General features: G+C 46.0%; 1 protein-coding gene across 1 annotated transcript; it reads left to right on the top strand.

Annotated features, from left to right (window-relative positions):
- The first annotated feature begins 749 nt into the window (after positions 1–749).
- mmp14b (matrix metallopeptidase 14b (membrane-inserted)) lies at positions 750–13,789 on the top strand. Its single transcript, XM_035633424.2, has 10 exons — positions 750–1,429; positions 8,225–8,373; positions 8,482–8,604; positions 8,823–9,130; positions 9,609–9,770; positions 10,005–10,165; positions 10,261–10,399; positions 10,567–10,717; positions 11,892–12,007; positions 12,092–13,789. Exons 1-10 carry the CDS (start codon positions 1,331–1,333, stop codon positions 12,568–12,570), a joined length of 1,887 nt encoding a protein of 628 aa, XP_035489317.2. The 5' UTR covers positions 750–1,330; the 3' UTR covers positions 12,571–13,789.
- The last annotated feature ends 3,910 nt before the right edge of the window (positions 13,790–17,699 follow it).

Genomic DNA, 17,699 nt, shown 5'->3' with positions numbered 1-17,699 from the left:
TATGTAAGCACACAAGGAATGCTATGGGCAATTTCAGGTTTTTTTTTACTCAGAAAATGTAAGTATACACTTTTCTGTATGCATGTGCACATACAGTATATAAATCGCCGATAAGCATCACGCCCACAGCGGCCATCCTGAGTAATGAGAAATTAAGTGCTGCCATTATCACCAATGAATGAGTGCAATCACATGCATACATGGACATACTATGTGAATTAACAAGTGTGGCAGGGTAGATATGATCTGAAACCAAACCTACACGACTTTACATAGCTACAGATCTAGGTTTCGGCTCTTCGTGAAAGCATAAGGCAGCATGGAAGACAAAATAAAACAGAGCCAGTACATATAATGGATTTGGGTGGTTGCATGCTTCATATACCATGTTCAATTGATGTGCAAGGTGTGCATTAGAGGGCGCAATTTCTCTTCTTCCCTCAACATAACTGTGCTGATAAATCCCCCCCCAACAAAAGACCCCCTCTGTAAAATATTCCTATAGAAACTTCAGACGTCAGATGCTGCAAAATCAATTTATCGCTGTAATTTGTTGAGGAATCCCTCACTCGGCACACGGTTGGCTCCCTGCTCTGTAAATAAGAACCGCCCAGTGCAGTTCATGGAGCACTGTGGCACAAGAGCCACTGCCCCCGAGGGCCAGGGCCGTCTTGTGCCAAGTCTGACGCCAAGGTCACCAAGTTGCTTCCAGCCCTCCGTGTCGGAGGGGCGGGCCGATTCAGGAGGGGGAGGTTTACAACCTCTCCTGGGAGTATCAAACTACCACGTCCGCAGCAGGGTTAGTGAGGGGAAGAGGAGAGGGGGATCAAAATAAGGCGGCCGGGGCGACAGGGAACAGAGGACGGACGAGGAGCTCAGACTGCTTTCATGAAAACACGGTCGGACGCAACATCTGGAGCAAAGCGCAAGGCCCAATTCGGACATTTAAAATACGCACAGCCTGCAGCGCCAGAGAGGCCTCCCCCCTCCTCTCCTGCTTCCTGCCTCCAGTAACGTCCGAGCATTTTGGTCCAATTTCACCAAAACGCCAGGAGAATGTACGGACCGGACAAATAACTCCCGTGGTTCAAGTAATTCGATTTATTAAGCAGCAGACACTTGGCGAAGTCTTTTTTTTTTTGTTTTTTGTTGTGCTTTGCGCAAAAGTCGCCCTCTCGCTCGCGCCCGGACACTTTGCGTACGCGCCACGAGTTTGACACATGATGGTTTGACAAGGGCGCAAAGGGGGAGGAGATCGTGAAGTGTTACGAGGAGATTTGTCCGATTTTTGATAAGCTGTCGGTCGTTTTGATTCGGAGAGAGTCAAGTGATGGCACTGGGGCTGAGATCGCTCGTCCTACTGCTGCTGCTGGCGGTGGTGTGGGAGCGGAGCGCGCAGGGAGCGACGGAGCGACAAGTCAATCCAGAGGTGAGGACCACAAATAAGACAAAAGCTGACAAATAACTCCGTTACAAAGAATTAAAGACACAGATATATCCGGCAGAATGAACAGAACTGATGAATACAAGTTAGACATATAAATCCAGAGAGCAATACATCCAGATAAATAGATTCAAAGATTAGGAATTAGGCCAAAATAGATGATTCCATCCCGATGAATAACTTCACACTTGATGATTAACAAAGCTAGAATAGAGTTAAGGAGACATATAAAATTTGGATTTATGAACAATATTCAGTATGTCCACAAGACTGAATACTCTTTCCTAAAAGATTCTCTAATCTGACAGATTCAAACTCTAATTTCATGACCCTTCTCGTTATGTTTTTTTTGTTTGTTTTTTGGGTTCATGGTCATAAACAAAACCAGTGGGAGCTCAAACCCCTTTGCATCCCAGGTCGGAATCATTTTCTACAGTTGTCCATGCGCCTCGAGTTGGCACAGGGGAATGGGAACGGCTGCCTGTGACCCTGGGTTAGAGGAAACAGCCCATAATGATGATAGCGCTCATGAAAACACTGAGAAGTGCTGAGAGGGCAAAAAGGAGGGCGAGCAAGAGAAAGAGCGAACGCGGAGAAATGCACAAGTTTGTTTTGTGGTCGGGACAGAGACAGAGGCAATTTTTGTGGGAATGAAGGTGGGGGTGAGGGGGGGGTGGTTGGGAGTTGTGGGTACAGATGTATTCAGAGGGATGGGGTGATGTACAGTAATTGTTGACATCTGTCCTGAGTTATGGCTCAGCGGACTGGGGCGAGGTGGGTCTCGACAATCTGAGAGGCTCTGCAGCATCTCAGCATCGGGCATCTGTGGAAAAACACTCGCCACAGTTTGAACTCTACATTAAAGGCTTTCGATGGCCCACCGAGATCAAGCACCGGGACCAGGTAGTGTTACAGAGCAAGGAGTCTGAGATTTGTTCCGTTCAACGCTGTACTATTCCATATACTGTACTTTTATGTTTCCCCCCCCCCCTTTCGGTTGGACCCTGGTCTTTTTCTGCCGGCAGCATCAACAATCCTCCAAATCCAGCAGCCAGTACAGGGTTAGGGAGATCTGCATTCATGTTGCAGGAAGTGACTTTGTCAGGCCAACATGATTTTTGTCAGATCGCACAGTGGCGCCAAACCCCTCTCTGATCATACCTATGGCCTCCGAATCATCTTTCCAGCTGGGACCTACATTAAACTGTCAACTTAAAGGCTCTGACTGTAAACTGTAAGCAGAAGAGTCGCCTCACTGCCATCGTTCAAAATACAGGACTCGAACCTGCTTTCACATTACACAAACTTAAAACCGCATGACAATTATATATATATATGTATATATATTCTATCATTTATTCTGGTTTGTTTACATCAGCAATACTATTAAACACAATAGTGCAATTGGCCTGCGTATTAAGAGCGATTGAGAAATAAATTCTATCTATAAACTAAAATCTTAAATTACAGCGGGAAAAAGATAATTGCTTACAAACTTGAATAAATGACTTCCTTTGTTAACACACAAATGCATTACGTTTTTCAAATTAAAGTTTTCAATCATCGTAACTTGTTAGCTTTAAGTTGAACAAACCTAATTCATTAGTGTGTTACCAACTGAAGTGGGATTTTTTTAGCTCCAAAACATTTTTCTTTTTTCAGTGTACACATTTTAGAGCCATCATATGAAACATGCTCTGGGAAGCGTACATTTGATCCAGTTAGTGGCTATTGGCTGGACGAGAAAGCCAACAGGGTTTAATCAACTATTTGACGTGTTAAAGATCAATACTTACACATAGCGTGCACCGTATTCTGTTTGATTTTTGAGCAAGAAATCTAATACATAGCTTAGATCATGACAACAACAACAAAAGGCCCCTCACTTGCCCCGACTCCTCTCTGTTGCACAAGTTTAAAAGTCTAGGTGGAGCTGCATGACTTGTAGGCTTCACTGGAGAACGTAAATCAGAGGAGGCTGAGCATGTTGGGCAGATGTAGCACTTTAAACAAAGTCTCGCCCATTTTTTTTATATAAATAACGGCGGCCAGAGAAGCGTAAGAGTAGAAGAAGGTGGTCTCGTAAGTTAGGTTTTATTGGCCGTAATAGTTTCAGAGGGGAACAGTTATGAACCATACATTGAATGTAGAAAGTGAGTTATTGATTAAAAGTTATTTGAGATTATGTCAATTAGTAGAGTTGTATTAAAAAAGTCAGGTTGAGGTTTATATATCATCAGCATCAACTTTTAACAACGTGATGATCAAGTAGTTGGTGAAAGGACGAGCTTGGCCTGAAGTGCCCTGAAAAGTTTCTGTTTATATTATTTAGTGATTCACCTCCTCTGTCTCACAATGTTTTTGTTTTTTTTATAAAACTGCTACTTCCTGCGCCTTTATTTACTTTTTATTTACAAATTACACAGTGACATCACATGTCGTGTCCACAAACCCACAAGTCGCCCGTGTGTGTGTCGCTGCGCGCTTCCAGTGTTTGCGCCTTAATTCGCGCCTAGTCTGATCAAGTGAGCGCCTGTGCGTCAGCCAGCGGGTCTGGTGGTGGCGGACAGAAACGGGCAGTTGTTGTGAGGATGCAGCAGTCGTTTCCTGTGGTCTGTGGCAGAGACGGGAAGTGGGCGGCCGGTTTGTACCTTACCGCAAATGCACCTTGGTGTGTCAGCAGCCACCTGCCTGTGACACACACACACGCAGTCCACCGTCTGGCCACAGATATTCTCTCATGACCACCACGCACACTCTGGAATGACTACTGGCTGAGGTCATCGACTACAAAGGAAGATGAATGGACATGAAATGAGATGATGGGAGCGTGACGGGGAGAACAGAGAGGAGCCTGTTGATACCCAGAAAGGACGGCATTGTGGTGATGGGAATGATGCAATCTGGGGAAAAGAACTGAAGCAATTGAAACAATTACCCGTTGAATTGGACAGGATGTAAATCATAGATGTCATGCGCACATCCTGTATGAATATATCTGTCTACTGCTTTCTGCTTTGTTGAGCTGATAACTTCACACCAGGCACATCTCGTTGCCTTAAAAGTCATTTAGAGGAGGAAGGGCAGAAGGAAGGAAGGAAGGGGGCACAGTTTTCAGACAATGCCACATCCTTCTGATAGTCAGTGGGTGGCCCGAGGGCGGCCTCCCCCGAGGAAAGACAGGAGGTGTTACAGGAAATAAGGTAATAGGCAAAGTCATTACCTAATCTCCCTGGTATAGAAAGTGAGCAATGAGCCAATTTGTTTTCTCTCCCCTGAGACAAAATCGTGGCATCGAGGTTTATTTTGGGGATCTACTTATTAATGAAACATATATCGGCACAGATGTGTGTTTTTCTACTCTCGTGTCACCCGGTGTTGTTGTTGCTGGCCGAAGAGGGGTTGTTTTAATAGAGAGCAGCTGGGGGATTACACACACGCACACACACACTCACTGAGGGAGGTTTCTAGATGTGTGCTGAGGAGCTGCTGCAGGAGTCTGAGAGGTCTTAAGTGTGTTCCTGAAGGAACAGCATGAACTTGAAAGGTTCAGTTTTAATGTGTTGGCCTTGATGTACCTATGCACACAAACTTCCTCCATACACACACACACACACACACACAACACTGCACACAATCACACGCTAACTGCCAATAAGGAGCTGCTGCCCGTGCATTGTAAGCAATCATTTTAATGACATAATACTGCAGCTCTCTGAAAAGAGCGTGTGGATGTGTAATGAAGAGCTTGGAGTGTGCGTGTGTGTGTGTGTGTGTGTGTGTGTGTGATGTATACCCATCATGCCTCAGCCGAACTCCCATCGCGTTGACCAGAGTTTCTTTCCATTGGCCCTGCACCCAACGGAACAACTGACTGATGCAATCCCTCCTTCTCCCTTTCTCATCCTATGCAAAAACTAGCACTTTTTTCTGCCCACTGTGATCCATAGCAACCCAATGTTTGATTCTTGTGGATCTTCCATTAAACAATAAACTCACATCACTGCGTACGAGCGAGTGTGCGCCTTCGACCTCAAAACTGTGGATTTGACTTCCCAAAAAGGCCCTTCGCTCTGTGCTCCCCTCAACACTGACACAAAGCAGTTTTTTAAGTTTTCTACAGCAGTGATTTCCCCACCAGGCAAAATAGCAGAATAGGAATTAGGAAAAATTAATATATATATATATATATATATATATATATATATATATATATATATATATATATATATATATATATAAAATAGTGATTCCACTATTAGTGGACACTGAAACGATAGTCAGAAAGCAAACAGAGAATGTATTGTTATCTACAGTAAGAGGGACGGATACGTGGTTTGAATAAAAGCTACTAACGGATAAGCAGTTGAAATTGTCCGCTAAAAGTAATGGAACAATAATTGAAAGCATTGTCAATAAAATGAGAACATGTGACAGGATGTGTCGCGGCACAACTGAGGGGAAAAAGAAAGTTGGGAACTACGTGAAAAGCTCGTAGTAGCTTGGACCGTCTTCTCCTGTGCCTCTGTAAACAGTGACCATTTCCTCTCTCCTGCTTCTGCTTCGGCCCATTAGAGTGTGACGGCTGAATAAGACTCTGTCAAGTCACCTGAGGGCCTCGCGAAGCCCTCGGAGTTTAAAACAAGTGTTCTGTGTCATTCAACAGCGGCCTTTTGACTGAGCCCAGGGCAGGGTTGGGAAGTGAGCGTGTGAGAGAGAAGAATTAGGTTTCACGCGCAGGCGAAACAGACCTTCAACACCTTCTCCCTTCTCTGTATTCACAGTGAAACGCGTCCAGTTCTAAGACGCTCGCGTTTACGCTGAACTTCAGGAGAGTTCGTGCTTATTGGAAGACCCACAAACTGCAGCCTGAGTCTCTTGATGACTCCTAATTACAACCTCACCTCCGTCTTTCCCTCCTTGCGTCCCTCTCTTTCCTGCATCCTCAGGAGGATGTGCTGCAACAGTGGCGAAACAGTGAGCCTTTATGTGTCCACCGGAGCGACATGGGTGAGTCAGAACCAGAGAGGGCGCATTCAGGGGTGCAGTCTAAACACGGAGAGACCTCCGTGTCTGCTCCTAACACGGACAGAGAGGGAGAGATCAGACCTTCAAGGGGCTTCCAAAACTGCCCAACCCCAGAGTAACAAGGCTGGATGATCTTCAAGGCTTTCCATTCGTGTAGTCATGCGTATATATATATAAGCCTACAGACCGGAGCGCGTGTTCAGATCATCTATGGCGATATTTGCTTCGTTCTGTACGTTTCCAGTGGAAACAAGGCAGATAAACATGTTCTGCCCTCACTGTATCCAGCAGCTATTAGCAGCAGAGATAGTCTTTGCTGCGATAATCGGGTGGCCCTGGGTGTGGTCGTTCATAAGTATTTACCCTCGAGTCTCTGGGTTTTCCACAAGAGGGGGACGAGGGAGAGGAGAGAAGGGGAGGAGTGACGAGGGCGAAGACAGAGACATGGACGTGGGGGGAAGAGATTTTGAGTTTGAGGTTTGGATGCGACCGGGACGAAATTCCCAGCGAAAATTACTGACTGACGCTGACGCTCGACTGGAGACGTCGGCTGAGGTTGCCCAAGGCCCGAGTCTCACCCTGGGACACTCCCTATCGCTCTCTCTTCCCTCTCAATCCCCTTCTCCGCACACACACACACAACACGAAACTTGGCTTTTCCAAAGTATCCAAAAATAAGGAATAATCATAATAATAGATCACATCAAGTCTTAAACCGGGCAAGGAAGAATAACCTCCATCTGCCAAGCTCATACTACTTTGTATCCAAGAAATCAAACGCATCCTAAAAGTACATTACAAGCTCACAAAGTGAGTGTGTAAGGCAGTACATCAAAGTGGCCATGGCTTCTCGCTGCGCTCACAATAGCCTCAGTGTTATTCTTCGGCTTCAGCTCGAGAGGGAGAGAGTTCAGGAGGAACAGAGTGGGAGAGGTGCGCAGCAAAGCCGCTGGCGCCGGTCCAGTTGTCAACCCGCCACCCCAGTGGAATGGGTTTCCAGGGGGAAAGCGAGGTCAACCTTAAAAGGAGACGCAGGGATCCGGATCACCGAGGAACCCGGTGACCATTGTAACATGTCCTCCGAATAGTTTTGAACGAATGCCGCCATCGAGCACCGTGAGATGAGTCACAAGTTCAGCTACAACTACGGCGATCCGCACCGAAACATGAACGAGCGGCCACAGAAAAGGTCCAACGGAGAGACGAAGCTAATGTTTAACTCGTTCCTTATCCAGTTTCTGTCTCACAGAAACTTACTCCTACTGAAACCTGAACTGCCTTTGTTTGATGGGGTTTTTTTTGGGGGGGGGGGGGTTTGAACTTGACTGTGCTCTTTCATGTTGACCATAGATTGAATTAACTATGAGTGTTGCTGCTTGAATAGCTTTTGTGTTTAGTCATTAAATGGAGACGTGCCAGGTGCATGTTGCTCCTGTCGATTTCAGGACACCACAACACGGAAAAAAGACATAATTCAAGAGGTTATTTTCGCTGTCAGTGAAGAATGTGTTTTTGCTGCAAGTACATAAAAAACATCATCCTGAACCTGTAGCCGTTGCAACTGATGATCAACATCACAACAGTTCCTTGACTCTTGATCACCAAACAAAGATCAGGTGACTCACTTAGTATTTTTCTGTCTGTCTCTAAATTAAACTATTATTTATACTGGCACTGGAAGTTCCTTCGGTTTCATTTTGCAATCTTTCTCACGTCTCCTTTTGTGTTTTTTCTCTTTGCTTTGCTCGGCAGTCATGGCTGCAGCAGTACGGTTACCTGCCCCCGGGGGACATGAGGACCCACTCCCTCCGCTCCCCTCACTCCGTCACCTCAGCCGTCGCCGCCATGCAGAGGTTCTACGGCCTCACTGTCACCGGCACCTTTGACGACAGCACCGTCAAGTGAGCACCACCAAACTGCTTTAATCCACCATGTAGCTCAGCTCAAACAGATCGACGGCTACTTTTTTTTTACCTTGTTGTGAACGGAGTGCGTCTTTTGTCCGGCAGGGCCATGAAGCGACCGCGCTGTGGAGTGCCGGATAAGTTTGGTGCCGAGCTGAAGAGCAACCTGAGGAGGAAGCGATACGCTATCCAGGGCCTGAAGTGGAAAAAAAACGACATCACTTTCTCGTAAGTCAGCAGTGCTCCCGAGTGAATGTGATGCACAAGGAGAGGCCTGACGGAACAGTACCTAATGGCATTTTTAACACTATGATTTGTTTTCTTGATTTTATCCATAAACCCAATGAACCAATGTCAGAAACAACTGAGCAATTGAAACGGCGTTCCTATAAAGTGGAAATAACCCACTCTCCTACCTTTCCCCCCCCACCTTACACATCCTTCAGTATACAGAACTACACCCCGAAGGTGGGCGAGTACGAGACCCATGAGGCCATCAGGAAGGCCTTCAAGGTGTGGGAGAGCGTCACCCCGCTGCGTTTCCGGGAAATCCCCTACAGCTACATACGGGACAAAGTGGAGGAGTTTGCCGACATCATGCTCTTCTTTGCCGAGGGTTTCCACGGCGACAGCAGCCCGTTCGACGGCGAGGGCGGCTTCCTGGCACACGCCTATTTCCCCAGTAATGGCATTGGCGGAGACACCCACTTTGACGCCGCTGAGCCGTGGACTATTGGGAACAGGGATCTGTATGGTGAGTCTGTGCCGTGACTGACGCTCACGAATAGGATTTTGTTTTTTCTCTGGTGATTCCCCTTAAACCTGACAACACAATAAAAATGCTGAAATATACAGACTTACTTTGCATGTGGGGAGTTTTGCTGTCACGAGTGAAACGCAGACAGACAGAAACAGGTCTGGTCTTGCGTCCGTACATCTTAAGGGAGTGAATACCACGGGGTATGTTGATACTGCAGAAATGGAGAAGTGCTGTTTGAGTCAAATGCACTTTGACATGATTCTCATTCTATTTTTGATGTACTGAGTTGCACGCGAGTGAATCACTTTAAAATCAGGAAAGAGGAACATTTGCTCCTTCTCCTGAAATATAGAAACTCATCGTCTTGTCATCATAAAATAAACCCCCTTCCATTTTTGTGTCTCCTACTTTACTCTCAACATCCTGAAATAAAATCATTCTAATTGACGTTTTGGTTTCGATATTGTTCCAGGCAATGATATATTCCTGGTTGCTGTGCATGAGCTGGGCCATGCTCTGGGTCTGGAGCACTCCAATGACCCGTCCGCCATCATGGCTCCCTTCTACCAGTGGATGGACACCGACAACTTCCTACTTCCTGACGACGACCGCAGAGGCATACAGCAACTTTATGGTATGTTATCGACAGACGTTTTTTCCCCAAATCACGATCTGAAAAGATGCTTTTATAATAAGTGTTGGAGCATGATGGGCTTGAGTGACACAGCAGCCAAAATCTTTCACCATGAAACATCTTTGAGCAAAAGAATGTTTCCTGTCAACATCCATTTGATCTAACAGAGTCTACCCTGTGTATGTCAAGAGCTAGTGTTATGGTTAGGTCTAAATCAATAAATGTCCGTCACAGGGTCCGGATCAGGTCCTCAGCCCCCTCCCGTAACACCCCGGACGCACGACAACAGCCCGGAGCCCACGTATTCACCAGACAAGCCTACCTTCGGCCCCAACATCTGTGATGGACACTTTGACACCATTGCCATCCTGAGAGGAGAAATGTTTGTGTTCAAGGTAACAAAAAAAACCCCACTCACATAGTTGAAGTTTTGATTTGACACTTTGTCTGCTGGGCTGTTTGAAAATCGTTCTTTGCTGGGCCCTTTCAGGATAAGTGGTTCTGGCGGGTGCGTAACAACCACGTGTTAGATGGATACCCCATGCCGATTGGTCACTTCTGGAGGGGAATGCCCACTCATATTAACGCTGCTTTTGAACGGGATGATGGGAAATTCGCTTTCTTTAAAGGTAAGTCTAGACTTTTGCTTATCCATTACTTTTTTCCACTCCCTTTCCAAACCATTGATAGCAGTCATTGTCAAAAAAAAAGCTAAGTCTCGCAGATGTGGCGTATGTTTCCCTGTCTGTGTCTCTTTGTCTGCACTCTGCCTCATTCTGAGCTCCCGTCTTCCCAGGGGACAGGTACTGGGTGTTCACTGAGTCTATTCTGGATCCTGGTTACCCTAAGAATCTGAACGAAATGGGCTCTGGGCTTCCCAAAGATCGGATCGACGCTGCTCTCTTCTACACTCCCACTGGACAGACATTCTTCTTCAGAGCAAACAAGTTAGTCTTTTTATAAAGTTGTGATTCCAGGGCACGTCCATTTGCATCACCCTCACCAAGAGATAATGTATGTTTGAATGTTGACCATATAATATTCAAACAATGACGTCAATCACCGACCATGAATGACAAACCTGCTTCTCATTTAAACATTAAAACAAACCTTGAGAGGCTTGTTAAAGCTCCCTATATTTAAACCATAGTCACTGTTTTAAAAAAAGGTGGGTAATATGCAGTCAGTGATTATCATGGGGCCACCTACATAAACAAAGTCCATGACATTTTGTTTAAAACAAAGTGAGATTGCACACTAAGACCAGACAACACCCCGATCCCTTGTCTGCTCAGACCTGTTGGGAGAGTTTACACCACTCCCTCTGCCTTATTTCTGCAGAAACAACGCTGACGTTATGGTCAGCCAAGTGTTTAGGTCACAGAAGGGGAACAGGAACACACACACACACCGATTCAGAGTGGACTTTCCTTTCCTTCAGGGCGAGTCCAAATTAAGCCACAAGACCTTTAGACCAAGTACAAGTCTCATTTCTGTCAGAAGAAGTCCAAAGTCAAGTCCTAAATCTTTGAGGGGCAATTCCAAGTGATGCCAACGAGAACAAGTCTCAAGCCAAGTCTTTTAGGGCAAGTCATAGTCAATCCGGTGTTTGTCAGAAGAAGTCCAAAGTCCTGTAGGGCAAGTCCAAGTTTAGTTTGAAATCATTTGAGACAAGCTCCAGTCAAGTCAAGTATTTAGTCTATGCCAAGTCTCAAGTCTGCACTCTCTCAAAGTTGACTCTTTTTGGGCATGTCAGACCAGCTCCCAATTTTTTAAGGACAAGATCTCGAGTTTGTCAGAACGAGTCTCAGCTCTTTAAGGGCAAGTCCAAGTCAGATTTAAAATATGTTGGAACAAGTCTCAGGTAATTTAGGGAAAGTCACAGTCAGGTCTCAAGTACTAAGACAAGTCCGATTCATTTCAAGTCTGTCAAGCTTCAAGCAACATCTCTGATGGGAAATACCGAGTAAAGTCTGTCAGAACAAGCCTCGAGCGCTTTCAATTCTCGAGTCTGCAAGATCAAAGTGCGTGTCAAGATGCACGTCGTTCAAGGCTCTGAATGTGTCCTTGAACTCACCATAGCTGTTCCCCCTTTTATTTCCCCTCTCATCTTTTGTTTAGGTATTACCGTTTCAATGAAGACTCACGAAGTGTTGACGACGGCTATCCAAAATCTGTTAGTGTGTGGCAGGGAGTGCCTGACAACATCAAGTCAGCCTTCATGAGCAAAGATCAAGGTAAGGGTGATGTGGATACTTGTATAAGTTGCCTTTTCCTACAGCTCAGGTTTGTTTCTCACATTTCTTTCTCCCACCCCTCAGCATACACCTACTTCTACAAGGCCAACAAGTACTGGAAGTTCAACAACCAGGTGATGCGTGTGGAGCCAGGATACCCCAAATCAGCCCTTCGCGACTGGATGGGTTGCCCCAATGAAGACCCCAAGACGGACGGAGGGAAGGGCGGCGGTGGCGGCGGACATGATAAGGACAAGGAGAGAGAGAAAGACAAGGAGCGGGAGGACAAGGACAGAGAGAGGGATAGAGAGAGGGACAGAGAGAGGGAGAGGGAAAGGGAGAGGGAGAGGGAGACGGAGAAGGAGGAGGACACGGAGGTGATCATTATCGAAGTGGATGAGGAGGGAGGAGCAAGTGGTGGCGCCGGAGCAGCGGCGGTGGTGCTGCCGCTGTTCCTGTTGGTGTGTGTGATCGCGACGCTGGCGGCCCTGGTGTTTTTCCGTCGGTACGGTACCCCCCGCCGACTCCTCTACTGCCAACGATCTTTACTGGACAAGGTGTAGACGGAGGAGGATTGGAGGGAGGGAGGGAGGGAGGGAGGGTGGGAGGGAGGGAGAGCGGAGTGAAAGACGACAAGAAAGAGAGAGAGAGAGAGAGAAATAAAGTGGAAGGAAACATTCAACAAAGATAACAGAGCAGGAGAGAAAGAGGTAAAACAAGAGAAAGAGCAGGAGGAAAAGCACTAGACTTGCATTTTGAACTATTTTTACCACTGCCAGATTCCTTTTGCTCTATCTCTAAATCTCCCAACCACTCCATCCTTACCTTTTCTTTTCTCTCTCTCACTCTCTCGGCCTCTCTCTCTCGTGGTTACCGACGCCAGCTCATTGCTGTTTGTTTTAGCCTTTTTCAAAGTCTTATTTTTAGTTTTTTTTCCGTCAGTGGTCATTGTTTGTGTCCTTGTGAATCTCCGCTTTGAAACCTGCATCTTCACGGCGCCCACTCCAGCATGTTCCTTCGCGTTATCAAACGGTGTGTCCGATTCGTTCATTCCAACCCCCTTTTGTCGACTTGCACAATCACATTTCACGCACGCATCTGGAGACCACGGTGGCAATTGTCATCGTGTCTCTTCATCTTCCAGTAAAGCAAAACATGTCAGAGCCAGTGTGGACCATAAAAGGGAAACAAAACATTGGCTTGTGTCCTCATGAGGCATGAGCTACACTCGTATCAGAGTAAAGCAATAAACACAGCTGCCTTGTCCTTTTCCATATCAATGTCTAGTGCTGATTATTATTATAAATGATGTTGTCATTATTATTATGACCATTACTATTATTGTTGTTGTCTTCCGTGTAAAGAATGTGTTTTTGTACATTGTCATTAAAAAGTCCTGCTGGACAGTGACATACAGTTTTGAAAAGGGGCCTTAATTTTATATTTGTGGGGACAGTGAACGGGGAAGGGGGATGTGTATTCTTGAGACTTGATTGTTTTTTTTGTTTTTTTTTACCTTGAATCCATCTCAAATGAAAATAAATTGACAATCTAAAAAAAAAAAGACTCCTTTCTGTCATTGTACTTGTTTACAGATCTTTCAAATCGTGGTGCTACGTTACAAGTCAGGGGTTAAAAGCGGCTTATGAGCAATGATAATGATACTAGTGGTGATGATGATGATAATAATGATCTAGTTTTTTTCCAATGAGATTGTGTGTGTGTCCTTAACTCATATATAATTTTAAGCTTTTCTTACAAAATAAAGTAATTTCAAAAGGCTTTTCCGTGCTTGGATTTTCACTTTGTAAAACATTCACTTATTCATTCTGCCATATTTTATCTTAGCTATGGGTGCATTTCACTTCCTTTAATGGAGTAGTAATTTAACATACTGCCGAATTGCTTTTTATAGAATCCATCTCTCACCCACGCTCTTCTCCTCTACGCCTCACATCGATCACAGCGCTCCTCCAGCTGGTCTCCCTCAGTCGTCCTGGACCTCCGGATTTCTTGCTCCCCGACCGCACCACTCCGAGCGTTACTGGGGCTCGGAAACTGGCAGGGCCAGAAACTGGGTCGGAAAACGCGGACTGGATCCAGAGCTTAAGTAGAAACAGGGATGGAGGCGAATGTGTAAAGCCCGGCGCTGCACAGCAGGAAAATGTATCTCAGCTATATGGTTCAGGAGAGAGAGAGAGTGTGTGTGTGTGTGTGTGTGTGTGTGTGTGTGTGTGTGTGTGTGTGTGTGTTTGTAAAGACAAAAGATCCTTGACCAAACAGTATGGTGATAAGGTCAAATCCTTTCTTCGAAGGCGAAGGTTTATATTTTTAGGATGTAGATAAGTAGTGGAGAGATCTACAGTAAGATATCCTCATGGGGTCACTGTGTGAATGTGGTCTAGGTGGGTCTTCATTAGTACAGTAATACAAACATGCTCTCATGCATGTTTTGCACAGCTATAACTGCTTTTGTTTGTACATTATGCACTCTGTACGTGTACGCTCCCATCCAACCCTGAGCCAATAAAAGCTCAAACAGCAAACTCGAGGCGTCGCCCCATGCTCCTTAATGATCCCACTAATGAACAACCGCCATACACACATTCGACCCACTGTAAAGTTGACTGGCTGCAATGGTAAGAGAGGGGGGGAAGGGGGCCGGTGTCTTTATGATATGCTATGATTACTGCGACGGGGCTTCAAGCAATTAAAAAATGGTGACGTCTTTTTCCTATTGTGCTCGAAAAGATTGCGGGCGCCCATTTGTCTCCACTTAGCTGCAGTGCTTTGAAGAGCTGGGGCTGGGGAGAGAAGTCACGAGGATATTTTTTTTGGGGGGGGGGGGGGTGAAGGAGGAGTGAGGAGGGTTAAGTCACATTTGGAAGCCAGAGATGGAGCAGAATTCCATGAGCAACATCTGGAATTCCGACTGCATCATGTGGGCCAGACAAACATGGCCATGACGGGATGGGGGATGGGAGTCGGCCTCGATTGGCTGAAATTGGACCTTTTCGCTCTATCGAGGTCACATTAAAGGGATATGTAAAGAAAGAATCGTGTGTTCTTTCAAGTTTTCACTTCTCTCCGCAGGTTTCTGCATAGTGTGTTTTAAGGGCTACATGTTTTCCACTCCCTCCTGTGACCTGCACACAAGTCAGAAATGTAGCTGTGCGTCACAATCTGATGTTTTCTGTCTTTCCCCAGCTGATTCTGCAGAGTGAAAAAAAACAACAAAAAAAAACAGAAGAAAATAATCGCCTCAGCATAATTCTTCCCCACAGTCCTTTCCTTTCCCCGTGTGTAACCGGAGAGCTTTTTCTTCACTGTCTGCGAAATGACTCACTTCTTTCTCACATAGTCCAACAAAAAAAGATTACACCATCGCGTCGCGGCCTCTCGCAGCCGCCTCCACTCCCCTCGCTCTCACATTTCACCCAGATATGTGAAACGGTTATTTCAGATTCTCGCCAAAGGCCGAGCTGCAGACAAACTCTTCGAATTCCCTGCCAGCTCTTCTCGGCGTGTCATCCCTCAGAGTTAAATTCTACTCAGCAAATGTCGTTAAGCGAAGCTCCTTTCATGTTTTCTGTCTATCTCGGCGCTGGACACTTCCTGTGCCTGTTTCGGTTGGCATGTGCTGCAGCCTGCGGCCTAATGAATGGAAACTTCCCAATAGGGGAAGTCCTGCTCTCGGCTATTGTGTCTCATAATGGCCGAGCCGAAGTGAGTAACTTTCCCATTTAATGAGGATGAATGAAGAATGATGAACAGGGAACGGTCAGTGTTGCACTCTGCCTGGTAACAGGGACGTGGGACGGTCGAACGCAGCACTTTTTCAGGGAACTGGTGGGTGGCTATATAGGTTACACATGGTTCTCATTTGCACCAGTTAAAGCGCTGCCACATCCTGCACCATGCACTAATACAACAAATGGGAAGGGGGGGGGGGGGGGGGGGGGGGGGGTTGCCATTGTCTGTGTTCTCCAATGTCACACAAGCAAATGGTTGTGTATAGACAGGATGTCCTGGGCCTGAGTTTGCCGCTGCAGCGTTCGCCTCCTTCCACCGTGGAGCGGAAGTGACGTAATCGCTCTCTCTCTTTGTTTGAGACCAAAATGCTTCCAGGACAAATGTATAAGACCGCCATGGAGTTGTTCTACGTGTTTACGTTGATCTTAGAAAAAATCTTAGCCCCTGTGACCATTCTTAAAGCGCCAGCATCAAGGTCAGGTTCTTTTAACTTACAAAAAAAATAATGAACGCTGCCAAAATATCCTGCTTTGCAGACCCCGGTTTGTGTCGAGCTCCAAAACACAGTGGATCCTGCATTTCCCCTGATGCAATTTGATAGTCTCTTTGTTGAGACTCTCAACGCCTGGCGGTAAATGACAACTGTCTTTTGAAACCCACACCACCACATGTGACGCAGGCTTTCTGTGAAGAGTTTTTCTTATTCTCAGAGCACAAGCTGGAGGTTGAAGCTGGAGCTCTGCTTCACCTGGCTGTGTGTAGGCAAACATATAGTCTGCTACTTGCACATTTACGTTCTTCGTGTCCCTTTTCGAACCCCACCTCCCAATGATGGTCCAAACAAGGCTTTGCTGGATTTGGATAGCGTGTGTGTTTAACGGAGAGTATTTTGCAAAAGACAACTCCGTAACCGCAGATTGTGGGCCTTTTTTCACAGCAGATATTCTGACGCGTCCCAACAGGAAAAAGTACATGGAGATCATCATTACTCCGTCCCATGCTGGGAGCCCAGTAAACCAGCATGTGCAATACCGGGACCCTGAAACTGGCCGATATACTGTACATGGAATGTAGCCATTGTTAAAATCATTAATAAAACCTGTTTCCTGCTATGACTTGTTAAATACTCCGAAAATGTCCAACAGTCCTCAGTGGAGGTTTTTACCCTCGATTCATGTGCTTTCCTGTTGAGTTTCTAAGTAGAAGATACTGTATGTTGATCTTTAAACACGTTACATCCTGTATAGTATTCCTGAGTCGCTGCTATCTCCCCGTCTCTCCCTCTCTCTGTCACCCACACATACACTGTTTATCTGTAGTATTCACTGACAGTAGAAGCAGAATTAAGGATCAATACTTTTTCCGTTATGTCTGCATCTTATTATTCCACTTAGCAACATCTGGAGATACACATGGAAAATAACTTCCCTCCCTGTGTTAGGTAACATATTCCGGAGTGCCCCAGATGTCCCAATCTCAGTTTTCACCAAGTGTTTGGTTTGCGTTCGTTGTTTTCTTAGCCGTGCAACTTTTTCTGTCTGTCTCTGCCCACCTCAGCGCTGAACATGCTTAAAGCTATCAGTTTTGAAGCTGCGTGCCTCAACACAAAACGCCTGCACTCTGAATTGGGTGTGGTGCGGGGGCAGTCTTTCTTAAATGCCACAGAGGGGTGAAAAAAGTACAGGTGCAAGGAAGTTGAACAATCAACATTTCAACCTCCTTAGTTTGCCTTTTTTTCTTTTCAAACCCTCACAAGTTTCAGAAGCCCCGCAGGGGAGAAAAAACACCTCCGTCCTCGGAGATGCTGATTCAGCTTCTTCAAGCCCAGCTACCCTCGCCCTGACCCAGCGGTATCCGCAAGGAAACCCCCCTGCTTCGCTGCGGGCCTAGGCAGGATAGTGGGCACATTTCGTCCAACATCTAAATATATATGAACAGT

The sequence above is a fragment of the Scophthalmus maximus genome, chromosome 5 (assembly GCF_022379125.1).
Source record: "Scophthalmus maximus strain ysfricsl-2021 chromosome 5, ASM2237912v1, whole genome shotgun sequence".
NCBI lineage: Eukaryota > Metazoa > Chordata > Actinopteri > Pleuronectiformes > Scophthalmidae > Scophthalmus > Scophthalmus maximus.
The sequence above is the reverse complement of the archived record's forward strand: the minus strand, read 5'-3'. Positions and strand labels throughout refer to the sequence as shown.